Genomic DNA, 19,492 nt, shown 5'->3' on the forward strand with positions numbered 1-19,492 from the left:
TAATGACTGCAGTAATGTGCCTGTCTCCCCCCCGGAGTCTCTCCAGACACGCCCTGCATTCACAAGCTGCAGGTTTCACTGACATGTGCAACGCCCTTCCACCAAGAAATCCCACTCTGTCTTAACACCTGCTCATTCTTTTGTGCTTCAGCTTTGTACTGTTAATGCTGACTGGATACGTTCCTCTGAGTAGAAACGTCATGTGACTGAAACTCTATTTTGTGATTTGTTAAAACACAGTAGAATGACATGTTTGCATGATAGCCTCAGAAATCCATAGCAACGATACAGCAATGATACAAACACTCTGCACCCATTCATAGCAATGAGTGTAGAATATCACTGGGGCTCTTGTCTGATATGATTGTGGGTGTCTCTTCATATTTTCTTGGTTTTTTTGCCAGGTTGCAATAAAGATTATTGACAAGTCTCAACTGGACGCTGTGAATTTAGAGAAGATCTACCGAGAAGTTCAGATCATGAAGATGCTGAATCATCCGCACATTATCAAGCTCTACCAGGTATGCATGTACAGTAGGAGTGGACCGCCTCCTGGTGGCTGGTGAGTGAACAACACTGACGTCAGCCCCAGACCTGTGCTTGCCTGTCCACTGCAGAGTGGCTCTCAGTTGAATGGCGAGTCGCTCCTCCTTGAAGCGGATGCTGTGAGGTTCACGCCCAGCCCTCGCCTCTCCAGTCAGGGCTATTTCATTCGTTTAGAGGCTCTTTCACTCCAGTTATCTCTGTCCAGGATCTCCTCCTCTCTTCATTTTCACAGAGGAAGCAGTTCTTTTTGTCCAGGACTTGAATACAGGAGCATTAAAATAAAAAAAAAATCCAATCTTGCCCATTTTGCGCTTGCATTAGCTACATAGGTCAGAAATGTGCAGCTTTTAAAATGACGCTTTGTTTGAGCAAACTTGGCATCCGGTGCTACACGAAGTTCTCAGTTTGCTTGCCTTGACTCCCAGGAAGTCTTTAACTGCTTCACTTCCTGGGTCATTTCACCCTGGTTAGTAGCTTCTTGCCAATTTCATAGCTTAGTGTGATTGAAACATTAAGGGAGTGTTTGAGTGTTGAACACGATGTCATGAAATATGTATTCATAGCTTCGTCTTTACATCTTAGCGCTGTGTGCCCAGTGTGGGGGTTTGTTTATGTGTTTTGTTTCAAACATCCGAGCTAAAGGGAACTAGCTGAAAACCTGCAGGGCAGTTCCCATGGAAACGACAGGTCCTTTAAATAGCCTCTTCTTCAGTGCAGCCTGTGAGGGTTATTCAAGGGGGAGTGAGTTCAGCTGATGACCTCACAGTTTCCTGTGTAGAATGCAACGTTCTCTCTGTGGGCTGTCGTGACATCATCATTAATGCAAAATAAAAACAACAAGAAGAGAAGGGGGGGGTGGCAGGGTCTCAGAACAGCAGCTGGCTAGTCAAGGACACTGTAGTGGAATTTAGTACCGGGCCCTTTGGACGTAGTGAAAAACAATATTCACCACACAGAAAGAAACAGGAGGCCTGTGTTCAAATAGCTAACACAGTACTGTCCCAACCCAGCCCTGCCACTCACTCGTATTCCCTGCGTGCGTCTCAAGCGTGCAGCTTTGCAAGAAACGCCTGTTTCTTTTGATTTATTTTTCATTCTGAAGCCTCTGCTGCTACACTGGGTTCAAGTTCTTTTTAAAGCATTTATTTATTTATTTATTAATGTTTTAAACTCTCGATGCTGATGGTTTGTGATGGCAGCTGCACTCGGTCTGAAAGCCCATCGCTTCACAGTGACCTCAGAGTCAGGTGACCTGCTGTCAGTCGACCCCCAGGTCAGCTGTCTCGTCAGCATGTCAACATAAAGAACTATTCCGCTCTGCTGATAGCAGCCCTATTGAAAACCATTCAGCAAAAGCTTGGATGTGTTTTTTTTTTTTTTCCCCTTCTGCTATATTTGAACAAGTTCTGAGGCGTCCAGAGAATTGTGTTTCTAATTAATAGAGGAGTGTACTGAGTCACGGCAGAGCTCTGCTGACAGATCACATGGAAGCAAGCTCGTACCAGACTGCAGCCCTGGAACATGCCTGAGCCTTTCATCCTCGCCACACACTGCCCGCTGCCAGCAGACTGCACAGCTCACACTGTCACATGATGTGCGGGGAACAAGGCTGTTCAGCCCTGGCATTTAGCATTCTCCAGACAAGCTCAAAGCCAGGCAGATACAGAGGAAAAGAAAAATCTGCATTTGAGCAACAGAGCCCAGGAGCACTCTGAAAGATAGAACTTCATAACAGTCAGGCAAATAGATATCTCTATTTATATATCTGTAGTCCAGACACAGCCTAACCCATCTTCACACTCCTAGTGGTCCAGTGCATTTACTCTCCTCCCCAGTCCAACGATTGCTTGGCTGTATGACCGCTGTGCCTGTGGCTGCTGTGTCTGCTTCAGTGTGTAACTGACAGGATGCTGGTCTTTATAAGGGAGATGTTCTGTATACATGCTAATAGACACACAGGATTAAGTCAAAGTGTTAGATAAACACTCTGCAGTGTATACAGGAAATGCATTGCCTTTGATTAGTGTTACATTTTTAAACAGACTCTTTATTGAAATCATTAATCGCACAGCATTGGTCACAAATCAATCAATCAACCCTGTATGTGTAGTACAGAGGGCCGGCTGCTTTCACAAGCTCAGCAGCTGTGTGGGGACTCGGAGACTCGACTTCCAGCCTGGTTCACTGGCCTTTCTCGGCTCCAGAGTGTAGAACTGTACAAACGGGATCTGAGAGCAGTGACTGTGTGTGTCTCAGTCTCTCTGTGTGTGTCTCAGTCTCTGTGTGTCTGTGTGTGTGTGTGTGTCTCAGTCTGTGTGTGTGTGTGTCTGTGTGTCTCAGTCTCTGTGTGTGTGTCTGTGTGTGTCTCAGTCTCTGTGTGTGTGTCTGTGTGTCTCAGTCTCTGAGTGTCTGTGTGTGTGTCTCAGTCTCTGTGTCTGTGTGTGTCTCTCTCTGAGTGTGTCTGTCTCTCTGTGTGTGTGCGTGTGAGAGGGAGGGAGGGAGGGAGGTGGGGAACTCGTCATAGTTCTTGTTTTTATGTTTCGTCATGTAATTAGCTTCTCTGTTTCTGATCTAATGGAGGGCTGATCAGTGTTTATTTTAAAAGCACTCCCAGAAGCTGGATGCATCGGCTGGCATCCGAGTCCCAGTCACTGAGTCCCAATTTCCTGTGACTGACGCGTTTCAGTTTCTTCATGAGACTTGATGAAGTTGCCCTGAAGTGCATTGAAGTATCTGCAAGGACTGCGATTGATACTCTTCACATAAATTACCATTAAAAAAAACCACCCTTCCGCTTAACCATAATGTGAAAGCCTGAGAGCTGGGAAATGAATGCACATTAGATGGACTGGGATTATTTTGCCAGCGACGTGTTCTTTTAAATGAAGCCACTGCAGTTCCCTTTCAATTGTTTGACTCCTCACTGAGAATATCCCTTTTAACTTGAGCCCTGTTTTCCTGTTTCTAGTAACGCATTCTTTTCATCAACAGGTAATGGAGACAAAAAACATGCTGTACCTTGTAACGGAGTACGCCAAGAACGGGGAGATTTTTGGTAAGTGAGCGGACTTGAGTTCTGTAATGGGATTACCCATCGGGAGATGCATTGATGATCTCCACGTCATGAGGTGGCTGTGCTGTTCCGTTGTTTTGTGGGGATCTAAAGGAAAGCTCTGTCTGTGGAGTTGCTCATCTGTATAGGAGATAGTTCATGATTTTAGTTACAGAGATATGAGCACATTCTCAATTGAGAGGAGGCCATCTGTGCTCGTCCGGTTCCGAGCAGCTGACTGATCTCAGAACTTTGCCAAGTCGGGTCTTAAAGGATCCCAGTGATTCTGCATCAGCAACTTGACTAGGTAACCCATCCCATCCTCTCAGCACTCTCTGTGTGAAGAAGAGTCTCCTTCAGCAACATGACTAGGTAACCCATCCCATCCCCTCAGCACTCTTTGTGTGAAGAAGAGTCTCCTTCAGCAACATGACTAGGTAACCCATCCCATCCCCTCAGCACTCCTGACCTGACCTTATCCCTGCTGAGAGTTACACTGTGAAATACACATGGAGCGTGGAGCTCTTTGATAACATGCATCCCTGCTGAGTTACACTGTGAAATACACACTGGAGAAATGTGAAATGGCTGCCTGCAGTTCTGCAGCAATATGAGAGTCCTCGTGAAATGTGTCTGTGTGAAGTGAAATGGTATTGAGAGCTGCTATGTGGGCCAATTTATTCACATGTAAACATAGCTATTGATTGGACGTGAGGGCAGTAAGATGATCCGCACGCTGTGTGTGTGTCTGTGGGCACTGTGTGTGTGTGTGTCTCTTTCTCAGTGTATGGCCGTGTGTTGGTGTCTGTGTGTGTCTCTGCTATAGAAGAGAGAATCTAAAGACCTGCTTGCAGTAGATTATGAAAGTGCAAAAGAGTTTGTGCTTTCACCCTCGGGGAGGTGGAGCTCAGTTCCAGGAGGGTCTAACACGAGGCAGTGCAGTTTCCTCTTGTGAACCCCTGAGCTGTTTGCTTGCTGTGTTCTTCCATGATTTCTCGGAGCTTGTTGACGGAGTATTCCCAGAGAGCCGCTGTAGTTTCAGCAGCAGCGCCCTGTGCTTCCTCCCACACTCCAAGCCTGTCAGGAAGCCAGTGCTGCTGCAAGCCTCTGACACGCACAACGATAGAAAGCAGAACATCACGCTTCTTTGACATTTGGCTGACTTGTCACCCAATAGGAACTGACTCATCCGAGCGTGGTGTTGGGACTGATATAACAAGGCTTAATTACCTTGTGACAGTAATAAATGAACTGCTATGTTCTAATAATGAGTATTATCTGACAAGTGTAATGTGCCTTTAACTGTCGTGGTTACCCTGCCATTATAACGCATGGGTACAGACAAGGGTCCCATTCACAGCACAGCCTGAATGATTTATAAGAGCAGTAAAGACATCACCAAGGGTCCCATTCACAGCACAGCCTGAATGATTTATAAGAGCAGTAAAACATCACCAAGGGTCCCATTCACAGCACAGCCTGAATGATTTATAAGAGCAGTAAAGACATCACCAAGGGTCCCATTCACAGCACAGCCTGGGATTGGTTGCTCTTGGCTGGACAGTCTAGTTCAGAGTTAGTTAGTTGCTGCTGCTGCTGCTGCAAAGGTTTGTTACAGAAGCTCTGCAATGCGACCCCGTGCACCACTGTACTCCTGAAATGACATCACTCCCATCAGGCCAGGTTTCCAAGAGCAGGAATGTTGTGCTTCCGGTCGCGTGTGACCGCTGCGTGCCACGCCCTCCCCTGCATTCACAAAATCAGAGCGGAGAAAAGGAGGGGCTGTGCCTTCTTAACCATCCCCTTCAACTTGCTGAAGCCTGCGGTTTCAGAACATCTGTGATGTCGTGGAGCGATTGTTGTCACTGTGAAGGCTGCTTACAGGCGTCTCCACTGAGTGAATGCAGCCTGGGACTGTGTCTGTACAGTGCTGTGCAGTGAGGGGCTGTGTCTGTGCAGTGCTGCGCAGTGAGGGGCTGTGCTGTACAATGCTGTGCTGTGCAGTGAGGGGCTGTGTTTGAAAATGCTTGCTTGTGTTTTTTAAGCACACTGGAGGAGACCTGTGTAGTGAATGGAGTAGCACAGCAGGTGAGATTCATGGAATTATTTTGTTGGCTACATATTAAAAGGCGTTGTCCTCACATGGATTCTGTGCAAATCTGTGAAGTTGAGAAGGTGTCTGAGAGTGTGCTTCAGTGCAAAGGGTCACTCCAGAGCAGAGATTGCAGAGTGCAGTGGAGACGGAGAAAAGAGAGAGGAAAGTGGGTCTCTTCTGAATAATCCAGGAGCTAATGAAAACAGAGGAGCCCAGTACATGTCATGCTTGACATCTAATTAGATTCCCTGCTGAAGACATGGGGGGCGCGCAGGCTTAAGAGCAGATGCCATTCTCTGCAGAATATTATTACGCCAGAAGTCTTTAACCCTGTCAGGGTTTGCAGATACGTGCATCTGTTTAAAATGCCACTAAACAGGTTTTTTATTTTATTTGGCACAAAATAAAGCTGCTAAAAGTGTGGTGGAGTCATCCTTTACAATGAATCCTCTGCAAAGCTGTTTAAAATAGTCATGCCTCTGCCTCAGCCCTGCTGTTTCCCTGTTTTTAAAGTTATTATTTCCTGAAAGGTTCAGGCTATTGCTGCAATGAGCACAGTGTTTTAAAGGGCCCAGCCTCCAGTGCGGGTACAGAATGTACTGCATTGATTCAGAGGAACACCGCTGAGAGAGCGAGAGAGAGAGCGAGAGAGAGAGAGAGATCCCAGCCCAATGATGTCATTTTATCTGGAGCCCATGACCTGGGGAGGAGATTGACATCATCAGAGTCATTCTCCTACTGGTCTGGCTCATTGTCATGTTAAAGGCAAAACTCATAATTCTTTTAAAACCCATTTTCTCAATAAAGCTGAAATGTAGCATTGCCTCCACTTGCTTGCAGTGCATGTTTGACTGGATTTCTCAGCCCCATCTTCATTCCCCTCAGCATAACCTGCCACTGTCATGTGACTCTGAGGAAGGTGAATCTGTGTAATAACTAGTCTGTGTTTGGAGAGAGTCACAATGCTTTACTGCTATAGCAAGGCGAGCAATCAGGAATACAATGTGATCGTTTCTTTAGAAATGGATAGTTTGTGCATGCAGGCCTTTTTAAGTGTGTTCCATCTGCAGCACTGGAAATAATAATAATAATAATAGCATTTCTGTGTTTTATTTGCTTCATATTGTTTGTGGTCAGTAAAGTAAATAAGAGTCCTTGTTTTTACAGCAGTGCAGAGTAGCATTACAGTTGAAATGTAAAGCTGCAGTTCATGCACGGCTGGCATGCAAGGGTGTACAGTATTTCTTGCAAGTTCTCATGACTTCAAGGTAATGTCCTGTTGCACTCCCAGCGGAGGGTGCAGTGACCGCTAACCCCGTGTGTGTCTATGTGGGTGCACGGGCCCTGCCTGCTGGCACTGTTCCTGCTGCGCACTGAGCTACAGATCCACTTCTTTAGCTTGGAGAGCCCAGCTGTGCTGAGGAGTCTCACATTACTGGAGGATTGGAGAGCTCTTGTGCTGTCTTTTCACACTGTGGATTGAACTCCCTCCCCCGAGGGGTGCTTGTTGAGACGGAGTTCATTACTGTTCTGAGTGCAGCAGCTCTCGTGAATTCGCTGGGTTTCACTCGTGTTCCTGGAAGCTCGCTGTGTTTAGTTTCCGAGCAGTGGGGCTGACGGTGTGACTCTGGTGATGTCATCCGTCATCAGTGTCATCAATTTACTAATGAATGTATTCAAAAGATTTGAGATTTTTTTGGGCATGACTAGCACAAGTCAAAGCTGTAAATCCTGTCCCTTCAAAATGAAAAAGGTCTTTTCTGGCATGACATGTGGTCCAGTGAATGCAGCGAGTGTACAGAAATATAAAGTCTGTGTCAGTGCCCCCCCCTTCCTGTAACCAGCATGTTAAATGATTTCTCTGAGCGCGGCTCTAATTAAACGGGAGCAGCTCTTGGCTCTCAGTAATTTCACTCCAGTGTGCTACAAGGGCAGCGCTATCAATCTGAACTGAGGGCTGCATGAATAGAAGCAGCACTGACTCCACTCGCATGCAAATGAACTCCTCTCTGCAGGGACCGCCTGCCCTACTTCTTCCCTCCTTGTCACTTTCCTCAGTTCAGTCGTTAGTCTGAGTAAACAGCTGCGTGTATCAGAATAAATGTCCACTTCTCTCACTTCCATTCGCTACACTGCCCTCAAATGCAGCATTTCCATCACAGCTGAGGAGGACTGAAGGTTCAGGGGCGCCCTCCGATCCCACGACCCAGCCAGCTCCCTCTTTTATACCCAGGAGAGCTCCCGCCTCTGGAGGACAAAGGCCAGCCCTGCAGGTGTCCGCCGGAGCTCGCGAGGAGCCTGGCTGCTAGTGTCCGCTGTAGCGCGTTGAGGAGAAGTGATATGGAGTGGGCTGCCTAGCCATGTTGTTGAGGCAGAGTCTCTGGGATCCTGTAACATGAGATCAGCCACTGGAAACCAGACAGGCTTTGATGGGCTGAACGGCCTCCTGTCGTTCAGAAATGTTCTTAAGTTCTCGCGTCTAATTCAGATACTGCCTCCCCCTCCTCCTCTCTGGCAACAGCAACAGCAAACCAGGATCCTGCCACTGAGTTCAACTTGGTTATCTCGGGGTCAGGAATCTGACGTCATAGATACCTGGCGACGGAGCCCTGTCCTCCCCACAGGGTTACTGGCACTCCCTTCAACACAGCCAGCACTGTCCCGCTGGCAGGGCACTGGTTACTCATTTACAGCTGAGCAGCACATAGCGCGTCCTTCTGCTGACTGGGGCCAAAACAAGACAACTAATGAACTGAACTCTGCACATCTGAAAAAACAAACAAACAAAAAAAAAAAAAAGTTTTCACATTTATATATTTAGCGAGAAACCCGTATGCACAGTGAAAACACGGCTTTGACACACATCACACTGAGAGCAGCTGCTGAGAAATCCCCGGTCGGACACAGCGGCAATGGCCAAGGCTGCAGGTTGAGAGCAGCTTGTGTGGAGGTGGACTGATCTTTTGCTCTTGTGTCTCACTCATAAACTGAAGATAAAGACTCTGATTCAGGCAGGTTTCTCAGGGAGCTACAATCACGCGCTCAGCATGCTCCGGCTACCCTTTCAGTCCCTGCTCCGCTTCCCTGGTTGATCTCAAGATAACGGACAATTATCTGGTTCATGCTACTGGCTGAAAGCCCGTCAGTCAACAGGGGAAGCAGCTGATTGGTTGATATCCGAACCATGCTTGAAATGCCTTTGTGGTAAAAATGATTGTGTTTTCATTCATTCATGTAACAGAATGTATCAATGACTAGATCAGAATGATCTGCACAGGAGCCCACTGTTAAAATGATCTGAAATGAACTCCCAGTCTGCTGCAGGGAAGAGCGGATCTCTCCTATCTTCATTACATCATTTGATGGGGGGCGGGAGTTATTTTGCCCCGATCTGAGCGAGACACACATTTTAATATCTGATAGATGTGCAGGAGTGTAAACGCACCCCGCATCCTCTGTCTGGTTTTTGATCTCCCCAAGTCTCAAGAGCAATTTTAATTTCAAACAAAAGAGGCCAGAGTGTAAAAATACCCACCTCCCTAATTGCAATGTTTTAGGTTATTTTCCTGGAATCTCCCAAGGACAAAAGCCAGAAGTCATGTGTACAGCAGTGTCAGGAAGCAACCCGGTCCTGCAACTGGATTACTTTTCTCAGTGACTTGTAACGGTTCCTTTTTCACAGATAATGAAATGTGGGAACAGATTACATTTCATGTAAATAAGTTTCTTTGTTACATGTAGGTCCTCTATAGTAATGGTCACACATGGACACATTTGCAGTAAGAGTGAGTTGAAGTTAGAGAGAGTGCAGTATTAGAGGGCATGAAAGACTACATCATAATGCAGTGACAAGAAAAACATCCAGCTTTTACTGTTTCAGCTGTAAGAAACGTTGCAGGGAGTGGAATTATTTCAGCTTCTGATTCTGCAGCTTGACCAGGGACACAATATAACAAACACATGTTCCTCTGGAAGCCACCGAGTTCTCACATATATGAGAAGTATTAACACTGCTAGCATTGACCTCAGAGCCCTGCTGTGTAATAGGTGTGTGTTTCATAATCCCTCCTCTCTTCACTGGCGTGAAACTGCAACTGTGCAACCAGCGCCAGGATTCTCAACTCCAGCAGGGAGATCTCTGACAAGGGAAGTGAATCTCATATACAAGGTTAGAATGCTAGACTCTCACAAGCAGGCAGGTGGTGCAGTGGGCTTGGTCCCTGGTATGTTGTGCTGTTCACCTGGGGGGACCTGGGTTCAAATCCAGGTGAGTTCATTATTTATTTTCAAAGAGTTGCTTCATTTCCAATATAAGGCAATGAAAGCAGGCTCTTTCATGGAAGTGAGATGGTCTGGGTTCAAATAGTTCTTTGCTTTGTTTTCAAAGGTTTTGTTAATTGACCTTATATATACTGTGAACCAGCACTTTCCTGTGGGAGCTGGTGGTGCAGGGGGCTAATCCCACAGCCTCCACTCCCTGAAGATGATGGTTCAAATCTGGGTCCTGGAGGTGAGTTCTTGAGGTAAGTAATGCTGTTGGATATGAGTTATGGTGGAGGTTGTAAGTCTGGGTGTTGGTTGTAAGCAATAATGCTGGTTGTAACTAATGATGTTGGTTGTGTTTCCACAGGAGGAGGAAGAGGAGGGCAGCTTGCCCAGAAGAGGAGGATGAAGAGGGGGCTTGGGCCCCCAGCTGTGGGGAGAGTGGAAGACAGGGGTGTTGCTTCCAGAGGAGTGAGGTGGGTGGGGGATGATATTATTGTACCCCTTTTTCTTCCCTAGACCCAGTCATTTCTGCTCCTCAAGACCTGGTCCTCTACCTACAACAACTGGGTCTAGGGAAGAAAAAGGGGTACAATAATATCATCCCCACCCACCTCCCTCCTCTAGAAGCAACACCCCTGTCTTCCACTCTCCCCACAGCTGGGGGCCCAAGCCCCCTCTTCATCCTCCTCTTCTGGGCAAGCTGCCCTCCTCTTCCTCCTCCTGTGGAAACACAACCAACATCATTAGTTACAACCAGCATTATTGCTTTACAACCAACACCCAGACTTACAACCACCACCATGACTCACAACTAACAGCATTACTTACTTCAGGATGCTCCTCCAGGACCCAGATTTGAACCACCATCTTCAGGGAGAGACGGCTGTGGGATTAGCCTGCTGCACCACCAGCTCCCACAGGAAAGTGCTGGTTCACAGTATATATAAGGTCAATTAACAAATCCTTTGAAAACAAAGCAAAGAACTATTTGAACCCAGTCCAACTCACTTCCATGGAAGAGCCTGCTTTTTCATTGCCTTATATAGGAAATTAACCAAATCTTTGAAAATAAAGGAAAAACTCAGCTGGATTTGAACTGAGTACTCCAAGCAGAGCAGCCCAGCAGTACTGCATTATCACACTGCACCACCTGACAGCATGTGAGAGGCTTGCATTGCATACAAGACCTTATAGCAAGCTCTTTATATTATTATTTTTCATACTTGTACCCCACACACTGTTCCGTTCTGTAACACGTTTTTGTAAAGCCTCTCAAAAAGGGGCAAAGTCTTTGAAAATGACAGGAAAGCACTTGCTCTTAACAGGGTTTGAGCCCACTAACCTAGGAACCACACTCCCACACTCTACCACCATAGCGAGCTGGGCCACTGCTGAAATGTGTTATTCCCTTGTGTGATGTGGACCTGGCACAACTCATTCCTGGTTTCAAAGCCAAACAGGTCTAAGGTAAATTAAAAACAATATTTTAACACCTCTCTCTCAAATGGGATTTGAACTGACTATCTTACAAAGCAAAGTCCTGCACTCTACCAACTGAGCCAGCCAGAGCAGTGCTGGATGCGGGTAAAATGCCAACCAGCACTTGAATTGATTCATTGTACACACTAGGGGCAGATGAGACACAAGACCTGGCCTGAAGCACAGCTCTGCTGTTTATTTATCAATGTCTTTCTTTTGTTTGCTCTCTTAAGCAGAGAACACCAGTGTTGTTCTGGTTGTCATGGCATTTCTTTTGTCGTCATGGCAACCGTGTTCTGGTTCGGGTTAGTATCGGTAGGAAATGTGCTTTTCATTTCATCTTACTAGAAAATGGCAACCGAGGAGAGAATGAGCGAGTTCGAGAGCCAAAATATTTAAAAATGTAAACTGTGCCTGAGAAGGAACTATTTGTAACTGTAGTTCCATTGCTTTCATAGTAGTAATAAGTAACTGAATGGGATTGCTTTCTCTTTACAGATTACCTGGCCACCCACGGGAGGCTGAGTGAACCGGAAGCACGCTGCAAGTTCTGGCAGATCCTGTGTGCGGTGGAGTACTGTCACAACAGCAGCATCGTGCACCGTGACCTCAAGGCAGAGAACCTGCTTCTGGACGGACACATGAACATCAAGATAGCCGGTAGGCAGCTTCAGACTCCCTCCGCAGGGCTGGAACAATACATACACATCACGATGAGCAGGGCTGGAACAATACACACACATCACGATGAGCAGGGCTGGAACAATACACACACATCACGATGAGCAGGGCTGGAACAATACATGAGCAGGGCTGGAACAATACACACACATCACGATGAGCAGGGCTGGAACAATACACACACATCACGATGAGCAGGGCTGGAACAATACACACACATCACGATGAGCAGGGCTGGAACAATACACACACATCACGATGAGCAGGGCTGGAACAATACACACACATCACGATGAGCAGGGCTGGAACAATACACACACATCACGATGAGCAGGGCTGGAACAATACACACACATCACGATGAGCAGGGCTGGAACAATACACACACATCACGATGAGCAGGGCTGGAACAATACACACACATCACGATGAGCAGGGCTGGAACAATACACACACATCACGATGAGCAGGGCTGGAACAATACACACACATCACGATGAGCAGGGCTGGAACAATACACACACAATACGATGAGCAGGGCTGGAACAATACACACACACGATCAGCAGCAGGGCTGGAACAATACACACACATCAATGGAGCAGATGAGCAGGGCTGGAACATCACACATCACGATGAGCACTGAACAGGGCTGGAAATACAACACATCACGATGAGCAGGGCTGGAACACATCACGATGAGCAGGGCTGGTACGATACACACACACGATCGGGCAGGGCTGGAGCAATACACACACATCACGATGAGCAGGGCTGGAACAATACACACACATCACGATGAGCAGGGCTGGAACAATACACACACATCACGAACAACAATACACACACATCACGATGAGCAGGGCTGGAACAATACACACACATCACGATGAGCAGGGCTGGAACAATACACACACATCACGATGTGCAGGGCTGGGTGCACACACATCAATGAGCAGGGCTGGAACAATACACACACATCACGATGAGCAGGGCTGGAACAATACACACACATCACGATGGAACACACACACATCACAATGTGCAGGTCCCGGTGCAGTGAATACACTAAGAGCACAGTGCACTTTCAGCAGCTCTACCAAACGAGACAGAAGCACAGAGAGGGCTCATCAAAGAGCCACTGAACAGCCTTTCAGAGGCGTTCATGTAGCAGGTAGGTACGAAAGGGGGGGTCGGAGAAGCTGCTTTGAATTAACAGGGACCTGCAGTTTCCTGCAGCAAGGTGCAAATATACTGTGGACTGCCTGCTGAAGCACAGGCAGGCGGGGCGTGTGAGTCTGAGGAATTGTGAGAGCAATCCCACACATGCCCCTACGGCATTGGGCACACCGTGTTGAATTCAAAGCAGTTTTACTGAACACAGCGATCGATCTGAGCAGAGAAATGAAGTGGACTTCAGACAAAGGGTAGAGGAGACACCTCTGCACAGCTGTTGATGCTGCCATACCATTGGGATCCTTGAAGACTGGATCAAGATTAGGGGCGAGTCTCCAGGATCCCAGTCACTCCGCGCTGGTCCTGCTCCTCGTAGCTCATTGATTAGGGGTGAGTCTCCAGGATCCCAGTCACTCCGCTCTGGTCCTGCTCCTCGTAGCTCATTGATTAGGGGCGAGTCTCCAGGATCCCAGTCACTCCGCGCTGGTCCTTCTCCTTGTAGCTCATTGATTAGGGGCGAGTCTCCAGGATCCCAGTCATTCAGGGAGGGTTGAAAAGGTTTCAAAGTACTAAGTGTTTGGGAGCAGCAAGCAGACTGATACAAATCAGTGCTGGTTCTTTGAACCTGACTCCAGTGCTTGTGAAACACGCTGTTGCCAGCCTGTGAGATTGGTGATTGCTTTATTCAGCTATTTTAGAAAGCTGCTTCTACCTTTTCTTCCCCTCTTCTTCCTTTGTTCTGTCTTTTGTTTCTATCTTCCCTGATGTTTGTTCTTTCTTTTCCTCTCCCTGATGCCTCTCTCGGTCCTGGCTAGTCCTGTCTCAGGGACGGCTGACATTTCCAGGTCTCCTGGTTTATTTGTGAAATGTGAAAAGGGGTCCCGCTGTGCCGTGCCACATTCCTCCTCTGCCCACCCTGGGAGAGTAGCCTGCATAAAGAAAGGTCAGAGACGCGCCTTCAAAGCGATCGCGAGCTGCTGGACATTTCAAAGAAAGAGCCACAGAGGCCAGATACAGAAGAGTCTCCATGTGATAGAAATGCCACCGGAGTGACCTTGTGAAGTAGCTGAAATACTGAAAGAAACTGAAATTTAACTGCAAACGCTGCCACTAGAAGCCTTTCTGTGTGTGTCTTCAGTCAGCCTGGTTAATAGATTCAATGACAAATGTTTCAGCTAGACTTTGAAGAAGACATCAAGTCAAAATGTTAGTCATCGGATCGATGGAAGATGTTGAAGGCTTGTCGTTGAAACGGTTGTCGTTGGATCGATGGAAGATGTTGAAGGCTTGTCGTTGAAACGGTTGTCGTTGGATCGATGGAAGATGTTGAAGGCTTGTCGTTGAAACGGTTGTCGTTGGATCGATGGAAGATGTTGAAGGCTTGTCGTTGAAACGGTTGTCGTTGGATCGATGGAAGATGTTGAAGGCTTGTCGTTGAAACGGTTGTCGTTGGATCGATGGAAGATGTTGAAGGCTTGTCGTTGAAACGGTTGTCGTTGGATCGATGGAAGATGTTGAAGGCTTGTCGTTGAAACGGTTGTCGTTGGATCGATGGAAGATGTTGAAGGCTTGTCGTTGTCGTTGGATCGATGGAAGATGTTGAAGGCTTGTCGTTGAAACGGTTGTCGTTGGATCGATGGAAGATGTTGAAGGCTTGTCGTTGAAACGGTTGTCGTTGGATCGATGGAAGATGTTGAAGGCTTGTCGTTGAAACGGTTGTCGTTGGATCGATGGAAGATGTTGAAGGCTTGTCGTTGAAACGGTTGTCGTTGGATCGATGGAAGATGTTGAAGGCTTGTCGTTGAAACGGTTGTCGTTGGATCGATGGAAGATGTTGAAGGCTTGTCGTTGAAACGGTTGTCGTTGGATCGATGGAAGATGTTGAAGGCTTGTCGTTGAAACGGTTGTCGTTGGATCGATGGAAGATGTTGAAGGCTTGTCGTTGAAACGGTTGTCGTTGGATCGATGGAAGATGTTGAAGGCTTGTCGTTGAAACGGTTGTCGTTGGATCGATGGAAGATGTTGAAGGCTTGTCGTTGAAACGGTTGTCGTTGGATCGATGGAAGATGTTGAAGGCTTGTCGTTGAAACGGTTGTCGTTGGATCGATGGAAGATGTTGAAGGCTTGTCGTTGAAACGGTTGTCGTTGGATCGATGGAAGATGTTGAAGGCTTGTCGTTGAAACGGTTGTCGTTGGATCGATGGAAGATGTTGAAGGCTTGTCGTTGAAACGGTTGTCGTTGGATCGATGGAAGATGTTGAAGGCTTGTTGTTGAAACGGTTGTTTCTAAAGTCCTCTCTGCACGGGGCTCTGGTAGACTGGCTGGCGTTGGCCAGCCAGCTGCAGTGAAGTGCAGGGCTGTGTTTGGATCCAGTTACAGGCAGCAGGTGCTGGAGGATTAGAGACTATTATTGTGAAGCGTTCTCCTGGGCGAGCTCCTGAAACAGGCAGGACACCAGGGGAGCATTGACGTCAACACTGCCTGCTCAGCATTCATCACGTCAAGAGGGTTAGCACAGAGGAGGAGACCTTCGCTCTACCTTTCTGGCTGGCTGCTTTATCCTTCAATTTAAAGGAATGCATTTTCTTTACTGAGCTTTATTAATGTAGCTGAAATAAATTCATAAGCCCTTATCTGTGAAACTTTGCTATCAGAGTCTCCTTCTTTCCTGCTAATTGAAGTGATGTATGTCTCAGTGTTGTGATACTGTTATTCGCACAGCACAGTGGGTGACGTGTTGTCTTGTGGTTATTATACTATCTGCGAGAACCCACCTGCGTACAAAGCTATTGACTGTGTAAACAAACAGGACTGTCAATGCAGTCTGATCCAGTGAAAGAAACATGCTGTCAACAGCATACAGGAGACAAGAAGAGGTTAACTAACAGTGACCTGAGCGCTGTCATGTGGGGTGGATGTGAGAGAGCTCCCAGCCTGTGCTAATACAATCAAATGCTTAGCATTCAGGACTGCAAATCCATTTAGCCTTGTTGGCAGACGCGGGGAGCCAGCGGGCGCTTTGTTTTCTGTGCCGCTGCTCTGAGGTCACAGGGCAGCCACATGCTCAGAGGGGATACTGTACACACACAGACACACACACAGGAAAACCAGTCCCTGCTCTAACAGAGTTAACTAGCCTTCAGCCTGCCGCATTCCTCCTGTAACCCCCACAACACAGCAGCATCTACCAGCCAGCTCTGTGGGAGCACGCCTGAGCCTGCGCCAGTCCTGCCAGTCACAACTGCCTTCAATCCAGCTCTGGACAAAACCTTTATCTAGGACTGAGAAGAGACACTATGAGGACGTTTGAGATCTTCTGTTTAACGTCATGTCATCAAAGAAACTACACAGTGATATCACAAAATAAAACCAAAAAATAAAGCTGTAATAGCAGCACAGTGTTTCATGTTAGATTTCGAAGCGCCACAGTTCTGTCAGTGTGAAGCGTGTGTGATTCAAGATGTTAATGTATCGTTGATCAGCAGGTTTTGCTTAAGGAAGCAGCATGAGTTCATTGTATCGGGTGATGTGAAGTCTTTGGTCAGAGCTGCACACAGCCGATCTTTTTTTCATGTATTTGTTTATACCTTTCTTCAGTGTTTATTTTATGAATTTACAGCCTTTTTATACAAGGCCAAAAATCTCTGTTTATCTCTGCATTTTATAACCAAACATGGTAATGGTTTGAAAGAGTTCAGTATAACAAGCTTGTGTCTTAATTGAGGTGGAGTAAAGGTTCCAGTGACTCAAACTACAATGCAAAAAGAAGGAAGAAAATACAGCATTCTGCAGCTGCTGCATCATCAAATCAACACGAGGCTGTCTCTGCCTGTCACAGTGTGTGTCCCTGTGTGTCCCTCTGTCTCTGCTGAGCCGCGTGTCTCTCTGTGTCTCTCTGTGTGCCGCTGACTCCCTCATGTTTCTCTGGCATGCTGAAAGCAGTAACAAGGTCTCGTGGTGCCGTTGGTGTTTGTTCAGTTTGTGAACCAGGTGGTTTCGTGTTTGTTTTTCAAGGACACACATTCAGCAGCAGTAGCTCTATTCCCAGGCGAGCAGCGGCTGTCTGGTTCAGTGTATTTTTTTGTTTGTCTCTCTCACAGATTTTGGCTTTGGTAATTTCTTTGAAGCCGGGGAGCCCCTGGCCACGTGGTGTGGGAGCCCCCCCTACGCAGCCCCGGAGGTGTTTGAGGGGCAGCAGTACGAGGGTCCGCAGCTCGATATCTGGGTAGGGTCCCCTGCTCTCCCCCCATCCCCACACTGCGACCTCTTCACTGCACACCAATAGAACGCATGTATCTTTCAGTGTTTCTTCATTTAGCACTACTGCCTGTGTGCGAAGATATTAAAGTACATTGCGATGGTAAAGATCATTTAGAATTGTTCTCATGGAAATTCATACATTATCTTGTTTAAAAATGATATTAAAAATGAAATAGAGGTTTAAGGGTGAATCATATTTGAAGAGATTGGCTGAAGTTGTTTTTGAGCTGAACTCGCCTTGTCTATGAAGTGCACAATGGTGTCCAGTCCCTGCGCAGCTTGTGATTGATGGCGTCTCTCTCTGTCTCTCTCAGAGTCTGGGGGTGGTCCTGTATGTGCTGGTGTGTGGAGCCCTGCCCTTCGATGGGCCCTCCCTGCCTGTACTGAGGAGGAGGGTCCTGGAGGGCCGCTTCAGGATTCCCTACTTCATGTCTGAAGGTAATACAGCCAGCCACTAGGGGGCGCTGTGGTAAAAATTCAATGTGTTCTAACCAGTATTGCTGAACTGGGAAATCCAGCAGGTACCATTATTCAGCTTGCAGTCTTGAGAACGATGATCTGAAACATGAATTAGAATCGGGAGCGGCCGGGCTGGCTTTGAGAAGGGGCCAGAGATAGAAAAGGACAATGCACAGCAGGAAAGATGCATTGAATTGCATTAGCCTCAACCACTGCCCAGAAACTGCTGTGACTTCAGCTCTGTGGCATCGTGAATCTAGTTATCCTTTTATTGAAATGATTCCAAAAACAATTGCCTTCCTTTTTTTTCCTTCAAAATAAAACCAGTGGTAATCTAATCAGGCATGTACTGTTACTGTGCAGAAGGGTTATGAATGTACAGTAACTTCTTCAAAGGGCAGTTCCATAAGGCTGTGGACTCTCAAAGGTCTCCTAGCTTCTTCTAACTGCTGGCTCACTCTCACTGTCCTCCCACGATCACTGTGTAGCTGAACTCTCCTTGACATTGGCATGTTCCATGGTAGTTCCTCCAATGAACAATCTGTCAGCCCTGTAGGTACAGGGAGTCTCCGTGTCTCCACAGGGACTTCAGTACCTGCGTATCAGCTTGTGGAATTGCTAGACAGGGCTCTGTGTTTCTTTGGGAGCGTACAAACACGTTGTTCACTGCCAGGATTCCAGAATGGAGATAATTTGCAGTAGACCCCCCGGGGCTGGGGAATGTGCTAGGAAAGTGGCCCCATGCCAGGGCCTTGTTAGTTTGGAGGTTGATTAGAGAAGGGCGAGTTTGACGCAGGAGTCACAGTGTCAGCTTGTCTAGTTGTGCTTGAATGCCACAGTGACGGATTGCGTTTGCAGAGCCGGAGCGGGTTATGTGAACTGATGACTGGAGAGATTATTTAGAGCGCCCCCCTCAGAAAGTCACTCCGCGCAGTTCTAAAAGCAGATTCTGACATAAACGAACACTGCATGGTACTAGAGCCAGCATAGCTTCAAAGAGAGCTTCAGAAGAGACCGGAGCAGCACACTGTGGTGAACCAGTTTCTTTAACTCAGTTGCAGAAGGAGCCTTTTCAGAGGCAGACTGTGGTTAAAAAAAGCACCTTAGCCCTAAACATCTTCATTAATAATCTGAGCGGAAACAGCAACCTGGAATGATAAAGAACACAGGTGTTACTGAACAGGTAAGAAGTGAAATACTGGGCACGGTTTACAAGCCGTCCGAACCATGCGAGGGAGCGAGTCAAGCCCTGTGTGTGTGTGTCTCTGTGCTCCTCTCATCAGACTGCGAGCATCTGATCCGGAGGATGCTGGTTCTGGACCCTTCCAAGCGACTGACCATCGCTCAGATCAAGGAACACAAGTGGATGCTGCTGGAGGTGCCAGTGCAGCGGCCCGTGCTCTACCAGCAGGGGGCGCTAGAGGAGAGCGAGTCCAGGATGGGCGAGTACAACGAACAAGTACTGCGACTCATGCAC

At 47.3% G+C, this 19,492-nt stretch overlaps 1 protein-coding gene across 1 annotated transcript; it reads left to right on the forward strand.

The window, feature by feature from the left end:
• Positions 1–359: 359 nt before the first annotated feature.
• On the forward strand, positions 360–19,489 carry LOC121309383 (serine/threonine-protein kinase SIK2-like; the record flags this gene model as incomplete). Its single annotated transcript, XM_041242276.1, has 6 exons — positions 360–521; positions 3,538–3,601; positions 11,937–12,098; positions 17,397–17,521; positions 17,871–17,994; positions 19,299–19,489. Coding segments are annotated over 6 exons (828 nt in total), but the record flags the coding sequence as incomplete, so codon positions are not given.
• Positions 19,490–19,492: the final 3 nt, after the last annotated feature.

The sequence above is a fragment of the Polyodon spathula genome, unplaced genomic scaffold (assembly GCF_017654505.1).
Source record: "Polyodon spathula isolate WHYD16114869_AA unplaced genomic scaffold, ASM1765450v1 scaffolds_1251, whole genome shotgun sequence".
Classification (NCBI taxonomy): Eukaryota; Metazoa; Chordata; class Actinopteri; order Acipenseriformes; family Polyodontidae; genus Polyodon; species Polyodon spathula.